The sequence below is a fragment of the Rhinoderma darwinii genome, chromosome 3, assembly GCF_050947455.1.
Source record: "Rhinoderma darwinii isolate aRhiDar2 chromosome 3, aRhiDar2.hap1, whole genome shotgun sequence".
In the NCBI taxonomy this organism is placed as follows: Eukaryota; Metazoa; Chordata; class Amphibia; order Anura; family Rhinodermatidae; genus Rhinoderma; species Rhinoderma darwinii.
This window is the reverse complement of record NC_134689.1, coordinates 94277494-94298482: the sequence shown is the minus strand read 5'-3', so window position 1 is coordinate 94298482 and position 20989 is coordinate 94277494. Positions and strand designations below refer to the sequence as shown.

General features: G+C 41.3%; 1 protein-coding gene across 2 annotated transcripts in view; it reads right to left on the bottom strand.

Annotated features, from left to right (window-relative positions):
- The window catches only part of CFAP43 (cilia and flagella associated protein 43), a 113403-nt gene that overhangs the window by 16570 nt on the left and 75844 nt on the right, over positions 1–20989 (bottom strand). For both annotated transcript variants that reach the window (XM_075856474.1, XM_075856473.1), the window contains 10 exons: positions 18321–18446; positions 17870–17974; positions 17199–17315; positions 13522–13725; positions 8773–8979; positions 7207–7296; positions 5758–5838; positions 4233–4358; positions 2489–2608; positions 1215–1322 (listed from right to left, as the gene is read on the bottom strand). In XM_075856474.1, coding sequence (XP_075712589.1) covers positions 1215–1322; positions 2489–2608; positions 4233–4358; positions 5758–5838; positions 7207–7296; positions 8773–8979; positions 13522–13725; positions 17199–17315; positions 17870–17974; positions 18321–18446 — 1284 coding nt within the window. The remainder of the gene's footprint in view (positions 1–1214; positions 1323–2488; positions 2609–4232; positions 4359–5757; positions 5839–7206; positions 7297–8772; positions 8980–13521; positions 13726–17198; positions 17316–17869; positions 17975–18320; positions 18447–20989) is intronic.

Below are 20989 nucleotides of genomic sequence, written 5' to 3'. Positions count from 1 at the left end.
CTTGTGAAATTCTCGATAAGTTTGATGTCACATGACCCTTTTCCCATTGAAAAAACTAAAGTTGAATACAAAATGGCCGACTTCAAAATGGCCGCCATGGTCAACACCCAGCTTGAAAAGTTTCCCCCCTCCCATATACTAATGTGCCACAAACAGGAAGTTAATATCACCAACCATTCCCATTTTATTTAGGTGTATCCATATAAATGGCCCACCCTGTACATATAGAGAGTGTGATAGTCTGCAGCTATCGCCACTGTTCTTACATTATAAATGCTTTATTACTAAGGGATCTACAATACATAATTGTTCAGGGAGAAAACCTGCAGTTATATTTGACCTATAGTAATTGGAAAATGTTACTTCCTATTAAAAACGTTATGCAGGCATATCGGGTTTTTAACAATCTATATCGTTTGGGCACTAGCAATATTAGTTAGTGATTAATAAAAGTTATTTTTTAGAGAGCGGCGCATCTCCCTCAATGTGTTTCAAATGTAAGTTGCATCCAAAACGTAAATGGGTTGCCTGCTTTAGAAAACTCCAAAACTTCAATATCCTATTAGGTCATATCCTTTTAGGCTTATCTCTCTGGAGGAACAGGCACGTCTGTGAGTTACCCGTGAAGCACATTGATATGAATGGTTACCGTGGACACCGTGTAATGCTTCACTTCCCCTGTGGTGGCGCTGCAGGGAAATTGAACACTTGCTGCCAGGATTCCCCCATAGATTACAAATAGCCCATGAGTGGGATACCCTGTAATCGATTTGTTTTAGGGGACCTACTAACACAAATATGCTATGCTAGGGAAATGACGTAAGTAGAAGGTCTTGCGTCTAACTCTCATGCAGTGGTGGTGATATCAATACTGTCCTCCTATCTAGGAAAACGTTATGTTTTGTTGCCACCAAGAACAACAATTGTCTCCTAAGATATGTTCAATGAAATTGAACAGCTTACTACGAGATCTAGTAAATGAATTGAAGCAATGATTTACAGGACCATATATGAGTGTTCATCTATAGGGATGACAATGCTACTTGAGGCTTTTTCATTCTAGAATATGGGAAGATTAACTATGGCACTGTACTTTGGTGAGAGGTGTTCACAGTTATATTACAGGAGTAAATTTCTGTTAACACTCGAGGATTTTGAAAACACCAGCGCAGTACTAGAGTCCTCCATCATTACAACAGATGACAATTTCCCACCTTCTGTTTCCGTTTCTTGTCCATGATCTGGTTCTGTTGTGCCGCTCTGATATTTATCTCTTCTTCGATAAGAATTGAGAACAGAAGATTACTTATTTTCAGTTCTTCCTGTCCAATAGAAAGTTCACAAATTCAATGTAAACAAACTTGCCTGATCCGTTGTTTGTAGACATATGTATGTAAACTCTTTACAGACATAAAGCCAAGCAAGCTCAGGCTATTCTTCACATCTGGTTTTTTGTCTCCATTTAACAAATACGTCCAAAAAAGCTCCTGACATATATATTAAATGGAGGCTGCAAAGTCACCCCCAGGCTATACTGGCATCCGTCTAAAGGATACGTCATGAGTTTTTCAGTAACTTTTCATGGCGTATTTCTTAAACGGATGCCATTACAGCTTATGCTAGGTATCCGTTTAACGCATTCGTCTTATTCATTTGCTACTATTTAAAAAAAACATAGGATGGAATAGCGTAGTCTACTACGCCACTCCATATCTTCTCTTTTTGCGGTATGCTGACGTATACTGGACAGGCAGAGGCTAAAAAGACGCTGTCTGACAAAGGAGCCTTATAAACAAGCTTAGCGTGTACGCCAGGAACTTTAGCGACGTACACGCTATACGTAAATAAAAAACAAGCTTAACTGTAACCAAATAAAACACATGATAATAATTTATAGAATATAAAAAGCTCTAATGAGACTCCCTAGACTCACAGATTTTCATCACAGATTTGACACTTTACAATGCGAAGCGTGAGCTCTATGGCAAATCCGTAACAAAATCCGTAGCTGCTTATGTGGTAGATCTATTGCAAAACTACCATCCATCTGTCTGAACTTAGCCTAAAGCTTTCAATTATAATTCTCCATTTAGAATCCCCTCTTGGTTATATATTATAAATCTCATGCAGAACAGGACAGGTCACAGACTCCTACTGATAACATGTTCTGATGTATCAGACGATATGTAAAGGTGCACATGGCCTTAAAGTAAGCATGCACCACTTAGCTTTTCACATATTCCCATTCGTATGCACTGTTATTATTGGTTACATGCATAATATTGAATATTTTATCCTGTTCTGAATGACGGGGGACTGGATTAAGATTTGTGTTCAGTTCTTTAATGGAGATCCAGATATGTGTCACTACCAGGATCCTTCTGTACCACAGGGCTTATATGTCTGAAGCGCCGCATCATTTATATTTCCTCTTAGATGTGTCATATTAATAGGGAAAGAAACATGAGGGGCGAAACATGCTTATTACCTGATAGATGACCATTTCACATTTCACCTTCTTTTCAAATAATCTGCTCAAAATCTCATCAAAAGCTAGAGTGGTCTCCATTATAGATGCCTGGATCTTTTTCACTTCTGCTTCAAGAATCTAGAGATAAATGAACAGATGTTAATGGCTAAGCAGATCATAAGTTCACAACATGATTTTTCCGCCAGAGCTTGATCATTAAATACCTGCACACAGATTCCTCTTCAGGGGCGTCGCTAGCACCGGACCTCCAGGGCCCAAGCCCTGGATCTTTGGCCCAGTACTCCGGGCGACTGCCGCTACAGGGGTCACAGCGGTCGCAATTGTGACCGGGCCACGGACCCCGCACCGCGTCTATAGAAATTTACTATAGTAACTGGGGCCTATGTTATAGAATACACAGGCCCCTGTTACTACAGTAATACCACTATATTTACCCTCCTTCCCGAGCGCAGCGGAAGTCCAGACGTCTTCTCGCGTCATTACGTCACGATGCTGTGCGCCGCGCATGACGTCACGACGCTGGATAGTGTCGGGACATCCGCTGCACCGAAGCCGCAAGCTGCGAGCGGAAAAAACAGCTCACAGGAAAAAGAAGGGACATGCCCTATCTTCGGGTGTTTACGTCTCTGACCTCCCATTGACATCAATGGGAGGCAGAGAAAGCGTATTTCGCAGTGTTTTCTGCCCGCGGCGCTCAATGGCCGTGTGCGAAAAGCACTGTGAAAATCGGCGTGCAGGCAGAGCAAATTTATATCTGCAAAAAAACTCTGTGTGAACCCAGCCTTATAGATATGCTGTCTCCGATATGTATAAATGTATATTTTTTTTTGGGGGGGTAAATATATGTCTCGGGGCTTGTGCCCCTGATCTTCTAAGACTATGATTCTTGGCAAAAAGTAAAAACATGCCCAGCTGTCTATTAAGAAACGAATTAGCATAAATCTAAAATTGTTTATAACTTGGTCAAAAATGATAGTTTTTCAAAATAAAAACCACTGTTGTTATCTACATTACAGCGCCGATCAGATTATGTAGGAGATAGGGCATTTATAATCTGGTGACAGAGCCTCTTTAAGGGCTATGGACTATTTTGCACTTTTTTTTTTTACTTCTTCATTTACTTTATAAATGCAAAATCAAGCAACTTTCTAAATAGTCCTTATTAAAAATGTCCTATCATTTTGTTGCTATAGAACTCCTGTGCAACTTATTTACATAGCTGATTATGCTGCTGCTTCTGACATAGATCCAACAGCACACATCTCCTGTCTGCTTTAGATCAGAACTGACATAATCTGCTCTCTCTGCTCTGCACCTGCTTCCTCTCAGAGTAGCACAGTTTTATGCCCCATGCACACGACCGTAAAAATCCTCAGTTTTTGCGGACCGCAATTGCGGTCCGCAAAAACTGAGCCATTCACTTTCATTGAACGCGGACAGCTTTCCGTAGCACTACGGAAGGGTGTCCGTGCCGTGGAAATGTTCCGGGAATTATGGAACATGTCCGTTCTTTTGCATTTTGCGGGCCATGCTCCCATACTTTGTATGGGAGCACGGCCCGAAAATGCGTCTGTATCATTTAAAAAACGTATGGCCCTGGTATGGTAAAGGACCCTAGTAGCTACATTTTATTCATTAGTATTATATTCAGTGTTCCTGATGCCAAATAGATATTGTGAATCAAAGCTTTACAGGCATGACCAGATTAGAGAAGTTAAAGTTCTCCATACTTTTCTCTTACCTTCCTATACTTTTCCTTCTCCTCATTGAGTTCCTTACATTTTCTATCATAGTCCTTGAAGTGCTTTTTTTCATCTTCTGTCCATTCAGTTTCAGCTTTGGAAAAAAAACTTGGTTGTGCAACTTCCTAAAAGACATGAATAATTGGTGGAGAAAAAACAGGTTCGGAGATGCCCCATGGCGCTGCCTGATGGTTGGTTGATTTGTGATAAAATATCCCAAACACTTGGTACATACAAATAATTAAATTTGTTAGAATATGTGCCAACGGCGCATTTCGAAGCCGGACAGGCTTCTTTCTCAGGCTATACACATATCCCAGCACAATGAAACCAGGTCAGCAGAACTGATCGCTTGCTTTGTTCTTTTGGATGATGCACTATGTGCGCCATTTGTGTTTTTTAACCCTATTTCTTTAGCTCATTAAGACATGTATGCTAATGGACTTTATGTAACTATTACTGGCATTTTGGGTGCTTTTTACATTAAATAGGGTGAATAAGGGAACATTAAAGGCCAATCTGGTGTCAGGTTGTAGAGGAATCTGCTAACTTATGTATTCTAAAAGAGCAGAACCTCTAATGAATATTTATGAGCAGCCATTTTGACGAAGACATACTGTGCTCCTGAATTGCATTCGTGTGAGTTTTATGAAGACAATCACTTTCTCGTAGTACATAATATATAATATCATTCTAACAATTATTTGTTCCATAACAAAGAAAAAATACCATTTTAATGACAGATACTCTATGTAGCATTACATCCCAGACAATGACTCAATTTAAGGGACACAAACTCGCCTTAAAGAAGACCTCCATCGGAAATACAACTTTCCATCACTGCACCCTCCACCAGATTGTCTATCCAGCTCTGGACTTTTTTTTAATGTATAATTGTACTACCTTTCCTGAATTTTAGATTTCACGCTGCTTTCTCTTCCTCTTTGCTATGCTATCAATCCCATGATGCCTCAGCATAGTATAACATGAGCCAGCTTGGCAGACAGTGTCATTATATTTCTCTCAATATTCTCATAAATAAGTTAGGACCTTATCAGTATGGAGCCAGGAAGACAGAACTGTGATCTTCTTCATTATAACTGTGTCACAGAAGCCTGTCTAATTATCATCAGTAACCTTGATATGAGATTGTGCCCCAACACCCCAGTGGAGAGCCTGTGTGGAACGGTCCATTCAATTTCATCATACAGGAAGTTCTGGTGCCTGTATGAGTGACACAATCTTATCCCCTGTGACTCAAGTAGAAAGAGTCACTGGATCCTAATTCAGACTGTTGCTATGTAATGACCTTAGTGTGATATTCAGTGGCAGAAGCAGCAAGAAAACAAACAGGTAAAAGACTTAAATCCCTAATGGAACACATGGAAAACGTTCGTTTTAGTTTGAGTTTTCCTTCAAATAATGGAAATGTAAACTATACTTGCTTGTCTCTTCTGTAACCTCAGAGATGTGAATTTTCATCAACAATGGTTTCGTCACAACAGATGGGTAATAAAATCTTACCATTCTCAAAATATCTTCCTTCTTCACCTCCAGTACGCCTCCCATCATGTCATTTAGAGCGCGCTGTTTGGCATTGTCTTCCTGAAGAAGATAAAGTTATAATACAAGTCTAACAGTTATCTCCCCTGAATTAAGCTGAGTGCTCATATTTATTTAATTAGGGAAATCTGCTTATCTCCCCGAGTTATTAAAGGGAAACTCCAGTAAAAACATTTAACTGTTAATTGTTTGTCATTCAAGCATGAATAATTTTTAGCCACTTTGTTTGCGAGAGACCCTTTTACACGGGCCAATGATCGAGCAAATGAGCTTTCATATGAACACTCGTTCCTGATCATTGCCCTGTGTAAACCATCGTTGGACCCCATACATTATCGATCATTGCTCATTGTGATTGGAGCAAACGAGCGCCGATCGACGAAATAGCACGTCGATCAGCGATAGTTTTCACGGCCAATATTGGGCCGTCTTAAAGGACCGTAAGAGACGTCCCTTGTTCGCTCAAGCTGCTTTTTATTTCTATAGGCCACATCTTGCAGGTGACACTGCTGAATCTCCTCGCTCAAGTGGAGTTCTTGCAGTGTCGCTCACCAAAAAATAAAAGGAGTCCTGGCACAAATGTAAACATGCCAGCAGCACTTCTATTACTGACTGCCAGAAAGACAAAGATGGCAACTGGGTTCCAGTGCTGGAATGTATTATTAGAAAATGACATATTATTTAACTCAGTTCCAAAATGGCCACTAGAGCTGTCACAGTAGTAGAGCTGTCACAGTTTTGATGCTCACTTGTCTTTTTTGCTGTGTAGACTGGGACAGGGTCAGCAGAAGGCGGCTAATCTAATGACTCCTCACTTTTGTGTCCAGTTACATTGTGTTTTTAAGAGGTAATCCTATCTCGGACATTTAAGGCATATCCACAGGGTATGCCATAAATGCCTGATAGATGTTGGGTCAGGGAGCTCTGCTTTAGAGATAGGTGCGAGTCCCAGAGGTGTGATTATGCCCCCGAGATAGGAATTCCCCTTTTAAGGTTAAAAAAACGAGTACCTTTTAACAAAATGCAAAAACATTGTGTGAACAGAGCCTAACTTTCACACGCGCTAAAATGACGGCAATTTTTCTACACCAAAGTATGTGTGGAGTAGAGATGCAACTTTTTTTCTGATTTTTGGCAACTTTTTAAATCCAGGCCAAGTAGTAAAATCACGTCCACTTTTCACTTCTTTTTTTACAAACATCACGTAAACGGCAGTAAATTCTGGTGCAAATGAGAAAAAAATATGTCACACAGTAGGTAGGGTAAGACACTATTTTGGCATGAAATGCATCAAATAAAAGGTGCAAATACATTGATAAATGTGGCCCCTGTGTCCCCCTGCTATAACAATAAACCTCTCTGTAGTGTTTCCCCAAGAATAATGAATTACAGAACAATCCACACTTTTACCTGTGCAGCCAAACGCTTCTCCTCTTCCTGCTTTGCTTGCTGCTCTACCGTTGTTTTTTGTTCAGGTGTTAAATATTTTTCAACTTTTATCTTTAGTCATATAAAAAAGTTTGGAGTTAATGAAACAGCCATAAATGTTCACACTATGAAATAAATGTTGATATAACTTTTTGTTTATAAAGATGACATTTTATAGATAAACGGGGATGAAATGTCCATACATCTGATTTTCTGAATGTGAGATGGCAACCATTTTCTCCTATGCAAACATTCATTGCATCTTATAGTTTCAAAGATATATACCGTATAGGATACGTCACTTTAAATCACATGATTTTATAGAGTATATTCCCATTATATGCAGTCTATATCCACTAATGGCCATAAGAGGCAATACAGATTTTTTATATTTTATTTTATCAGGGATTTTATAGAACAATATTTTTTCAATTGGACGGGTTCAAGGAAACTGTAGTTTAGAATGAGCTGAACATAATACAAAAGTTATATTTAATGTAAATATGTGAAAATGAGAGTCTATGAACAGAACTGCATACTGTTTTCTTAGGCCTGGGCTCCACTTTGTTCTTACAATCACTAAATCACAGGCGTAAAGTGTGATAATCGTTGTGCGTGAATTAACTGTGAAGCTGGAGAGTTGAGATAGAAATCCTGGATCAGAATGCTAATATTATAAGCTGATATTCAAAGGGGTTGTCCGGGAGCTTGAAAAAAATAATAGGCTAACAGCAGGAAATATGATAAAAAAAAAACAAAAAAAAAACACCATTACTAATCTATTAAATCCTCTGCCGCTCCTGTTGTCACCGCCGCTCTTTGTTTACATTGCTGTCAGTGATGATCTGCTGTACATTCACATGAACGCTGCAGCCAATCACTGATGTCAGCGGTTATACTTGCATGTACAGTGATGCTTGCATGTACGGCACAAGACCACTAAGGTCAGTGATTGACTACCGCGGTCACGTAGATGTACAGCACGCCATCTCTGACAGAAAAGTAAACAAAAGACTGACAGTGACCACAGAAGCGTTGGCACTGGAGCAGTGGGCGATTTAATAGTTAAGAAATTTTTATTGTTTTACGTTATCCCATTTCCTGCTGATAGCCTATTTTTTTCTAACTCCGGAAAACCCTATTTTGTAATAGTTTTCACCTATTTTCCAAAAATGTCTGTGTTTGACTAAACATTAAAATGTGCATAGGGTTACTAGTTAGCCTCTGAAGCACCACCGCCTCAGCCACTGGGGGCCAGTGCCGGATACTGACTGAGTTACAGTGAGTCATTGTCTGCCACGAGGCTCCCAGACCTTAGTATCAAAACACAATCGGTGTGAAGTTACACCAACAAAACCACACCCTCTTTTTACCCAAGTTAAGATATATTTACATGTGCCGGTTTTGTTTTTTTGCTGCGATTTGTGCAAAATTGTAGCAAAAAAACACAAAGCTGGCACAATTACACGCTAAACCTGGCCGTCATTTTTTGTGTGGAAAAGGCGGCACCCTTAAGTGTGCGTGATAATATTTAATTAAAAATGTTACCTCTGAATCATCCACTGTGAGGGCTCTTTCCGGCTTTTCGTTATCTGTAAATTTTGGCTCTATTAGTTTTTCTTGTATATTTAGCTCAGATATTATCTCCAGGATTCTCTGATTTCTTTCGTTCACACGAGCAACTTCTTGCTCTTTCTGTCTGTAGACCACTTCAAACTCCTTGTTGAAGCTTGTTTTCACATTATAGATGATGTCCTGTATAATCAAGAATTATACAGATGAGTTACCTGTTTTTAAAGAGTATCTCAACCTTTAAATGCAGTTTTTCAGCCTATACAAAGATATAATCTACAGCACATAAAAAGTTGAGTAACTTTGTAGATACATTGGATTAATGTCTTTTACATCGGCCCATTTTGGCTGGTACAACGAGTGCCGATCAACGAGACAGTTGGATGATCGGCGCTCGTTTGCTTCTTTCACGAGGAGCTAGTATGGGGACGAGTGCTCGTTACTACGATCGTTCGTCCCCATACATTATTATCATGTCTGCATCACGTCTCCCTGTTTACACACCAAGATGTGCTGCTGACAATGATAATATTTTTGGAATTTAAAACGATACAATCAGCCGATGAAGGAGCATTTGTTTACACAGGGCAATTATCGTGAACAAGGGATTATATGAACACTTACTTATATTGTAATAATCCTGAGGCCTGTGTTATAGTCTACAATTCTGTTGGTTGTCACATGGAACAGTCAACAAGCTTGTCGTCAGACACGCCCTTATCAGCTAAAACCAATTATCCCACCTATGATGAGGTGGGAGAATTGGTTTATCCTACACTTCACAGAATGTAAGCCAAAAGAAGAAGATCTTTGTAGACATTAGAACAAAAAGAAATACTGTGAGATTTCAGTTCTGAGGCCTGCAGAGCTGTGAATGCAGCTCTACACTATAACGCTATTAGGGTATGTTCACATACGGCAGTTAAGTGTGAACATACCCCTTCCGTGCATGGATTTCTGCACACCCAATTCAGATGAATGGGACAGTCGCAGGAATTTCAGCAATAATTCTGCTGCGTGTGAACATACCCTTATACATGTAGTCATCTGTAAAATGGTATACAAAGGGGGATATGCACTTTAACATTTAAAGGAACAGTGTCACCAAAAAAATGTTTTTAATATCAGTTTTATGTTAGGGTTTTATTAAAAACGTTTGTATTAATTTGTGTGTTTGTGTGTTACTTTTTTCTATTTTTACACTTTTTCTTCCCTATGGGGGCTGCCATTTTTTTTTCCATTTCTGTATGTGTCGATTAACGACACATACAGACATGGAATACGGCAGCTCCAGTCCCATAGGGACTGCGAACGGGGCTCGTTTCATCCACTATGGTGTACGACGTGTGTGTGGGAACGGCGCATGCGCCGCTCCCACACAGGCCAATTTGAAATGCGCCCCGTCCGGCGCCATTTTCCTGTGGACCGGAAGTCGCGGCCGGACAGTAAGATTACTACTTCCGGTCGCGGCTTCCGGACTTGTGCACATGGAGCAGCGGCAGCAGACGGAGCGGACGGACCGGAGGGAGCGGCGGCGGCTGGAGCAGGTAAGTGATTTCTATGTATTATCGTGTTTCAGTGTGTGTTTACTACTGTATGTAAACCTTCTACACTGTGTGTTAGCTCAAAAAATGGCGACCCACAGTGTAGGAGGTTAGACCGTTCAAACCCCTCGTTTTTCCCGGCACTAGCCAGGATAAAGGAGGGGGGGATTCTGAGAGCTCACTAGAGCGAGGGATTTTTTCCCAATTTTGCAGCATAAAGCAATGTGGTTGCTTTACCACATGCAATGCTGCAATTTTGGGAATTGCTCCATCTAGTGACCAGTGCTGGGAAATATTATAAATTGAATCCAATTTATAATATTTCCTGACTCGTGAAAAAAATAAAAAAAATTAGAACAATGTTTAATCACCTACACACTAATTGTTTAACTAAAAAAAAAAAAACATGTTTTGCTGGCAACACATTCCCTTTAAAGGGAACTTGACCTAAAACCAAAAAATTGCCATATATTAGTAAATCAGTAGCTGAAGTTTAAGATTCAATTGTGGCCTCCAATTTTTTTTTTGCAAAATTGACAATAGGAAGTGCAGCCATATTGGTTGTCATTTTTTAATGAGCTTCTCAGAGTTACTGATTGTAAAGGTGCTGCTTTGTTATTGATGGAACGTGCTGTCGTCAGTTCTAGAGCAGCCTACATCATTTTATATGTAGAAAAAGAAGGTCTCTGTGGACTGAATGTTCATGTGTATATTACAGGATCCTAGCGCCGGATCCTAGCGCCTCACCCCGATACATGAGGGAAAATCAGTGAGTGATCAGTGATGTTGTGATTGGCACTATATCTCGGACTTCATTATATATTGGAAGTTTAATGCTATTCCATGGTCCTGTGCTGATGGCTCAGTACATTAAATAATAAGTATATAGCAAGCGATAGCCATTTGTGACCACAGAGAAAAATGATGATCACATTTATAAACTGAGCCCTGTAATATAGTCCACATTAACATTTAGTCCATATAGACTGCTTTTAACTACACAACAAACGGTATATACTACAATTGAAGACAGTACATTACATTAGGGTTGTCACGATACCAGAATTTGGACTTTGATACCGATACTTTGTGCAGTATTGCGATTCTCAATATCAAAATGATACTTGCCAACAATAATAATAATAAAAAAAAGTTCTTCCATTTTCTGATGAGGCACGTGGTGTGAAGAATTTTGATCCTCCGTGTGCCTCACATTAGTAGTAATTAACCCCATTGTGTTTCTTAGTCATAATGGACAACATTGAGTTAATTAAAGAGAACCTTTCACCTCCCCATACATGTGTAGCTTAGTGCAGCATGTAATGGGCAGGGCTGCACAAACCATGGGGCACTTTAATTTTTTTTCTACCTCCCACCGTTATTTAGATATCGGTGCCGTTATATTTGGCGCCCGATATTTAAATAACCCCCTGAACAGTTAACGGGGCGTGTACTGGCAAGGCGGCATGTTACTATGGCTGTGACACTGTCCAATCAGATATGGACAGTGCCATAGCATGAGAGAGTGTGCAATTGCAGTCTTTTCATCGGAATAGGCAAGGGGGCGTGTCAGTGCTACGGACAGAGCTGTGGAGAGGAGCTCATCTCTTCCGCTCTAGTGAGAGCCATAGTAACACGCCCCCTTGACAGTAGACGCCCCGTTGACTGTTCAGGGGGTTATTTAAATATCGGGCGCCAAATATAACAGCACCGATATCTAAATAACGGTGGGAGGTAGAAAAAAAATGTAAAGTGCCCCAGGGTTTGTGCAGCCCTCCCCATTACATGCTGCACTCAGCTGCACATGTATGGGGAGGAGAAAGGTTCTCTTTAATGTGTGAGGTACATGATGGGGTTAATGACTATTAATGTGAGGCACATGGAGGTTCAAAATTCATAACACCTCGTGCCACACATTAATAAGTGAAAGAAAGCAGTTTTTATATATTTTTTAGTGTTCACATTATAAACGCTATAAATTTGTTCTGCAGGTTATTACGGTCACGACGATACCGAATGTGTGTCTATTTTATGTATTGAGACTTATTTTAATGTTTATTGTGAAAGGTGAATGTTTTTTTTATTTTTTTTATTTAACATTACTTTACTTTTACTTTTTTATTTTTAAACTTTAATGTACTGGCATATATCTATATGCCAGTACATTAGCCTGTGTACTGATTGTACACAGGCAGTTGTTAGGGCATACTGGGGTATGTCCTAACAACAGGAAATATGGTAGGACAGCCCTGGGGTCCTTCAATGGACCCTGGATTGTCTGCCCATATATGGTATGTCCCTCAATTGCGTCACAGGTAATCCCTGTGACGCGATCCAAGGGGCATATCCCTTTACATTTTCCCCTTGAATGCTTTAGTCAGCTTTGATCGCAGCATTCTGGGGAATAACAGCGGAGATCAGAAGTTTTTCTGATCTCCGCCGTTAGAGCGGGGCTGCGGCTGTGTAATACAGCCATTGCCCCGCTCGTGACCAACAAGTGTGTGTGCGCGCGGTCAGTATGAGGTGATGCGGCTGGCGCTGCACTAATGAGCGGCGACACCAGCACTGAAGACAAAACATGGGGGTGTTTTGCAGTGCGCCCACCGTGTTCTCTGTCTTTAGTGCCGGCGCTCATTAGTGCAGCGCCGGCTGCATCACCTCATGCTGACCATTTGCGCACACTTGTCAAGAGCGGGGCAATGGCTGTATTACACAGCCGTGGCCCCGCTCACTATAATAATGTATTTCGATACTAAGCTGTGCGACAGCTTAGTATTGAAATACATGAAGTAACGGTATTTAACCCTGCATTGTTAAACATTTACTAACCTGACCTGCGGCGGTGCTGTCCTCTCCTTCTCTGCTCTGCCGTCTGAATCTAAAACTTGCCCACTATTTGCGTATTTGCCACAGCTGCTCACGTCAGCAGTTCTGGCCAATCCATTAACAGAGGGCGGGTCTTAAGCCTAAGAAGCGCACGCCCTCTCCCCCCCCCCCCCGGCCCTTTGACCCTGTGAGTGGCCTGACCACTAGCCGGATCAGGTTGCAAGATTAATTTTTAATAAAATTTAAAAAAAAGGGGATCCTGCAGCCCCCCCCCCTTGCTGGACGCTCTAGGCACTGCACCCCCAGTGCCCAGTGGAAAATACAGCACTGCCCTTAGCAAGTGTCTAGCACTTACCTGCAGCAATATTATCTGGTTAATTTTCTCCTCTCGGCTGTGCAATTCCAGCTGGCTATACAAGTTGGAGGTATTTCCACCATGCTGATCACTCAGACTCCCAATCAGAGATGTGGTATCACGACTTCTCTCAGTTTCCTCCTCCATTTCTTCCTCCTCTTCTGTTCCAATTTTTGCCGGAACCTCAACAATTTCTTTTCTGATCTAAAGTTAAAGTAATTTTTCATTATTTAATGTGTACCACTCGCAAATCTTCTTGTGAGGCGTTACATGGATCCTGAATATGACACTCCTAGAATTCAATGGGTCCATATTGTTCCTCGCCATGCATAGGCACTAGACAGTGGCACACTGAGTGTCTACGAGTCTGTATTATGGACCTATAGTGCAGTACTTGCATTGCTGTATGGGTCTGTGCACACAGAATGAAGCCTTAGTACAGAGTTAGAAAAGAACAGACAACTATACTGCATACTGCATAGTAGCTATAGCCTGTATATGATAAAGCACTGGATTTGATGATTCTTTTTTTTTTTTTTTTAAAGGGACAATAACCTAATGCCGTCTTTTTTTATATGGTTGATTAAAGGAGATTGTATTTGAAAGCCTACATTTCTGCTGACTGTAGTGTTACCTTCATTGGGATTACGGAGAGGACATCCAGAAAAATGTGTGCCCCCACAATCCCTATTTTATGTTAAATATCTCCAGTTCTGAGAACGCCCACAAACATTAACCCACATATTTCGTAATAATAAAAGAAAAAGCCCTTGCACACTTTTCCACAACTGATGTAATAGGAAACTGCATAATCTAGAGATTGCAGCAGAAGCCGTTAATTCTGAGAAAGTATATTAGAGTATTTCAGATAATGCAGAGGTACCTATGTACCTCTGAACTGGAAATACGTTTTTAGCAATCTGAAAAATGGATTTAGAAAAATAATTCTAGCAGTAGGAGGTTGACTGACCTTACTTCCTCCCTGCTGATGTGAAGATAGATGGAGAGGGTGAGATATAGATAGATATGGAGATAGATAGGGTGATAGATAAATAGAGAGTGTAACACCCATGGCCACGGGCCGTCGGGATTACTCACCTCCCGAGGCCCACAGCCATGGATCTGTGAGCACTGGCCCGCATCTCCTCCTCAGGAGATGCCAGCGCTCACTTTCGCTTTATTCTGCAGTGTCCCATAGGGTGCGCGCTCACTCGTGACTGGCCGTAAAGTTTACGGCCAGTGCACACACATGAATTTAATATGTAATTAGCCCATGCTCACCCTGGACTATAAGAAGGGCCCTGCCCCTTCCTTAATTGCCTGAGCATTGTTGTGTTTACCCGTGTTAGTCTTTGCAAATGGTCCCTTAGTGTTTTCTAGTTCCCAGTGTTCCCCTACCTGCTGCCTGATACCTGTATCTCGTGCTACCTTGTTCCTGTGCCATTGAGAGTTGGAGTCGTATTGTGCCATATACTACACCTTCTGTGTTACACCGCGCCTGGCGTCTGCCTGCTGCCAAGGTCCCATCCGAGCCTACCATTGCTACTGTCTGAAGTTACCACAGGTACCCTTATTCGAACTATAGACTTTGACTTGGTATTCTGTTGGCCAGCTGCTATCCCGCTATAGCGGTATGGCCCAGTGCATCCACGCACCCATCATGACAGATAGATAGACAGATGGATAGATAGACAGATAGATAGAGAGATAGATAAAGATTTAGCTAAAATAAATCCCAAGCAGGGAATTACAAGGTGTGTGTGTGTGTGTGTGTGTGTGTGTGTGTGTGTGTGTGTGTGTGTGTGTGTGTGTGTGTGTGCGCGCGCGTGTGTTTGTAGAAGGAATTTGTTAGATAACTACAGCAGCCTCTATACTAATTCAAGCAGGTCGTCTCTGTGCTGAATGTGGGGGGGGGGGGGGGATGGCAAGAGTTAAGTGAGCTAGCAGGCTTGTAGAAACAGTGACCAGTGTCCGGGCGGCATCTCCACTGTACCTGCAACCTGTAACATTGCAGACAATGATAACACCTTCCTGTTAGTAAATATGAAAGAATGAGAGGTCTATAGTAATGAGTGTTGAAGGGAAGCGCTTCAGGTAATGTAGATGAGAATCAAAGAGCACTGTCAAGTTCTGAAAGTTATTAAAATGTGTATAAGTGATTCCATTTTGTAAAATGGCCATGTGACTTAATCTTGCATGGAGCATCCATTTTATATTTTAAAGAATCCATCTTGTGCTTAAGAAGTAATTTGTTCCTTATTCCTTATAATAATTATGCCAGGATTGTCTAAGCCTTCTGAATTTCTCTGAACCTTATCTGAGTCTGTTACAAGAAATGTGTATTGACCTTGTAACTGTGGTATTGTTTATAATAGCTTATGAGAAAGGTATTTCATGAAACTGAACAGGCCATGACGTAACATTTTATGGGAATTATAGTTTTACATTTAAATAATCTTTCATGCCTGTGATTGACTCAGTACGAACATCTCCTCATTGTATGCTATTGGCTGAACCAGAGTCAATGTCACATTGTAAACGATTGGCTGAAATAAAGCTACTCCCTTTATGAAAGATATTATTGTAATTGCTTTTGTCAATAAAATTAGAGAAGGATATTTGGGTATACAAAGCAGTGTCTCTGTGTCTTCCTTCTCCCCGATATATCGATATAATGTAAAGGATCTGCCAGACACAGCTTCTGTGTCGACGCCCGTGGGTCATCAGTCTGCACCTGCTCCTAAGTCTGAGAGAGTGACATGATCTTCTACCAGTCAGGCTGGGAGGCTTAGGAGTGGGAGAGCCTATCACAGCCTGGCCAGACGGAGCTAGCTCCCGCCCTCTGTCTATTTATACCTGCATTTCCTGCTCCTCCTCTGCCTGTGATTCTGTCTGTGTCCTGGCTCTGCTGCTGCTGCTTGAACATTTTGTCCTCTGCTTCTTTTTGACCCTGGCTTTACTGACAATTCTCCTGCTCTGCGTTTGGTACCTCGTACACTCCTGGTTTGACTCGGCTCGTTCACTACTCTCCTGCTCTGCGTTTGGTACCTCGTACACTCCTGGTTTGACTCGGCCCGTTCACTACTCTCGTTGCTCACGGGGCTGCCGTGGGTAACTGCCCCATTTCCCTAACTTCTGTGTACCCTTGTCTGTTTGTCTGTCGTGCACTTATTGAGCGTAGGGACCGTCGCCCAGTTGTACGCCGTCGCCTAGGACGGGCCGTTGCAAGTAGGCAGGGACTGAGTGGCGGGTAGATTAGGGCTTACCTGTCTGTCTCCCTACCTCGTCATTACATATAACTTATGGATTTGGATCTGGGTAAGTTACTGCAAAGTTTTTTTTATTTTTATTGAGTCCTTTATGGTTTTACTAGAATTGGCAATAAGTAGCCATACGTATTGCCATACTTATTTACTATAAATAAATTCATTTTCTAATTTACTGTAGCTATACTAAAAATGTTGCTGCTTTTATCCTCTACTATACAATCCCCCTCTACTGAATGAATTGCTAGGAGCAATCACACTGTTTCATTCCTGCACTAGCAACTGATAATATCACATGTCTATGCTTGATGATTGACATACACAGTTCATTATAATAATGTATACCTAAGGATTGTAATCTGCTATAAAAAAAATCTGTGAAGGTACAAGTATTCTTATTTTTTACGTTACTTTGAGATCAACAGATTCCATCTTCTTGACATTCAACACTCTGGCAATATCTTCCAACTCTTTTGCTGCACGTTCTTTCAAAGGATAGTTTGTTACTTCATGTGCTGTATGAAAAGACTTAAATAATATTCAGAAATGAGCTATGTAGACAGAACTTGAATAGAACTGTAACTCTGGAGCCACATTGAAGGTCCTATTAGAGAATTGCACATAGCTATTGCCTTATATAATGTTATTGTTACATTTTCTAACTTTACAAGTGTGTTTGTGTGTGTGTGGGGGGGGGGGGGTCCTGATAATGATCTAAATTTCTAAACCCCCCACTGTTGTGCTGTTGGCGCTGATAGCATAATACAGTCATTGCAGTGAAGACACAGGGTATTCCAATGTCCAGACAGCATTGTAACAGTAAAAATACCATATAGGCAATGTAAGTAGCCCCTGCAGTACAATAGTAGGGGATTTGAAAATTCACGCAACCGGCATTGTATTATGCGAACAGTTCTGTTTATAAAGGAAAGATTCTAAAAACATTATTTTAAACGTAAAATGATTAGTTATGCAATTTCCTAATATAGAAATCAGACTAAGAACTATAGGTAATAATGTACTATACTCCTATAAAGGAGGCATCGACAGATATCCAATATATAAGCATGAACTATATTTACCATAACAGAATGTCCTTTTATTGACATTGAATCCCAGCATTCCTTTTTAATGACTTCACGTAAATATTGCTTGGACAAATTTTCCAGCTCGATTTCTCTTCGAACCTTTGAAAAACACAAAACAATAAACTGATTTCCCTGAGTATTTGTATATCAGTATCCGGGGGCATGACTAGTGGCCCATAGGAAAATGTAGTATGTGGCCCCATTTCCCATGACTACCATAAGCAGCAAGTGAGATCAGGAAATGAAAAGAATATAACTAGTTTGGTCTCTGCCCTGCCCCCATGTCATTGCCTCCCTTTTTGACTTCTCAGGGATCTGCATTCAATTATATGGCACCTCTAACCAACTACTCCAGCATCCTAGCTTCTGAGGCTCCTTTAAGAGTGATGATAATAGTAGTCGCGGTAGTAGTGCCCATGACCACATCCTATAGGTGATTGCTTACTCTTTCCACTTCCTGCTCACTTTCAGCCCGGAGTCTCTCCTGTTCTTCTGTGTCCAAATTAAATTCTTGCTGGTCCAACTTTTCAATGTCAGGTAAGGATTCATTCTCTCGCATCATAGCTTGTATCTGGAAAAAATATACAGTGTAAGGACATTGGTATATTATGGAGGCCATTTTGAATAAACACAACAGGTTGCCTTTTCATATAACCAATATTATGATATGAGATTGATGGAGCAAGTTATTCAGGAAAACAGCAGCACAGCCACAAAAAATTCTTCAGTGTGAAAGGACAACTCCCCAAACATGGGTGGTGCACGCAGCAAAGAATCCCAGGTCCAAGGGAGACAATCAATATGCAATCGAAGAAAGGAACTGCAGCACTCAAGATAATCCAAAGAAGTGTATTTGATTTATTCACCAAGCATAAAAACACTTGCAACGTTTCAACCCATGAATGGGTCTTTATCAAGCATGACATGCTTGATGCTTGATAAAGAACCATTCATGGGTTGAAGAATGGGTTGAAACTTTGCAAGTGTTTTTATGCTTGGTGAATAAATCAAATACACTTCTTTGGATTATCTTGAGTGCTGCAGTTTCTTTCTTCGATTACATATTGATAGAGGAAGTTGCCATGTGTACAAGCATTCCACAATTTTCTCATCGTTACTTATTGTGAATAGCTATTCTTATATCCAAAAGTCAGCAAAATCTTAAACTAGAAATTCATACATCTGGCAAGCATCCGAAGAGAAGTCATTTTTTTAGTTGAATGAATAGGAGAGTTATTAGTTGTATGATATAAAAAAAAAAAAAGTAATACAAGAAAGTAAAATAAGAAACTATTCAGGATCCGCATTTCTGACACTCCGTTGCCTCTGTATACGTGTGGAAATTAACTAGTAAGCTTCTGCTGGTTTAGCTGCTTGTAGTTTAGAATTATTCTGTCATTATGCACTGATGTCTGGCTGAGCTTGTGCTTATAAACAGAAGCCAATCTGAACAGACCGAGCTGGAGAGTAAAGACCCATTTACACAAGCAGATTATCGGTCAGATTCAAACACTAACGAGCGAGCACGATAATTGCTTAATGTAAATAGGTATAGCGATAAAACGCATGTTGATCATGCAAATAAACTTTTAAGTGAACATAAAATTAATTGTTGGTTGTTCTGGCATTGTGATATGTAAAGATGAATCGTTCGATTGATAGCAGATATGTGACATTGTTAAATAAGAGACCAGACGATAACATTTTAACGATTATTGAAACTATAACATGTTAGGCTTCGTTCACATCTGCGTCAGGGTCCCGTTCTGACGTTTCGTCGGAGATTCCCGTCAGAACGGGACTCTGACTGAAGCAAACGGAAACCATAGGTTTCCGTTTGCATCACCATTGATTTCCATGTTGACGGATCTGGTGTCAATGGTGTCCGTTTGTCTCAGTTGTGCAAGAGTTCCGTCGTTTTGATGGAATCAATACCGTAGTAGACTTCGCTATTCATTCCCGTTCCGACGGGAGGCTCTGACAGAATGTCAGAACGGGACTCTGAAGCAGATGTGAACAAAGCCTTAATCTGGAATCGCTTACAGCGATCGTACCGAAGGTCGCTAATACATATATCTGCTTGTATAAATGGATGTTAAATCACCAGCATACAATGTGGCTCTGATTGGGTTATCTAACAACTCTGCAATTTATTAACCCCTTAAGGATGCAGACAATTTTGGCCTTGAAGACGCAGGGAATATATTTTTTGACTTACATATATATACTCCTCAACATTGAAATGCAACACATAGAAGGGTAAGCCGTAAGGTTATGCAAATCGAGGAAGTAGCAGGTGTCGCTAAGAGCTGCAAATTATCAAATTTTCAAGCACCTAGCTCCAATCTGTGGCACGTGGGAGAGGCATAAAAACCAGATTTAAAGCAAAGTTTTTTAGCCACATAAAACCTAAAAAATCAGATCAACTGGTGTGGGATGATTGTGCGATGTCTCCTGTTCGTCAACATGCCAGTTATCGCCACTTGTTGCAAACCCGGAGGGACAGAATCGTTGAACTGAGAGACTTTGGTTTATCAGTAGACAGGGCCAGCTCCAGGTTTATGTGGGCCCTTGGGCGACACAAACTTAGTAGGCCCCTTTGCGGGGGAACTCACGGCGGCAGTAAAAGGTCAGAAAACATCACTTTGTGCCCACATATAGACGTTAGGCCCTGTTTATGCCCCCATATAGACGTTAGGCCCCGAGTTTATACCCCCATAAATTTAGGGCCCTCTGTAGATAGTGCCACACAGCCCCCCTCCCAGGTAGTGCCAAACAGGCCGCCTCCCTGGTAGTGCCACACAGGCCCCCCAGGTAGTGCCATACAGCCCCCCTCCCAGGTAGTGTCACACAGCCCCCTCTCCCAGGTAGTGCCACACAGCCCCTACCTCCCAGGTAGCGCCACACAGCCCCCACCTCCTAGGTAGCGCCACACAGCCCCCACCTCCTAGGTAGCTCCACACAGCACCCCTCCCAGGTAGTGCCACACAACCCCCTCCTCCCAGGTAGTGCCACACATCTCCCCTCCCTAGTAGTGCCACACAGCCCCCTCCCTGGTAGTGCCACACAGCCACCCTCCCTGGTAGTGGCACACAGTCTCCCTCACTGTAGCGC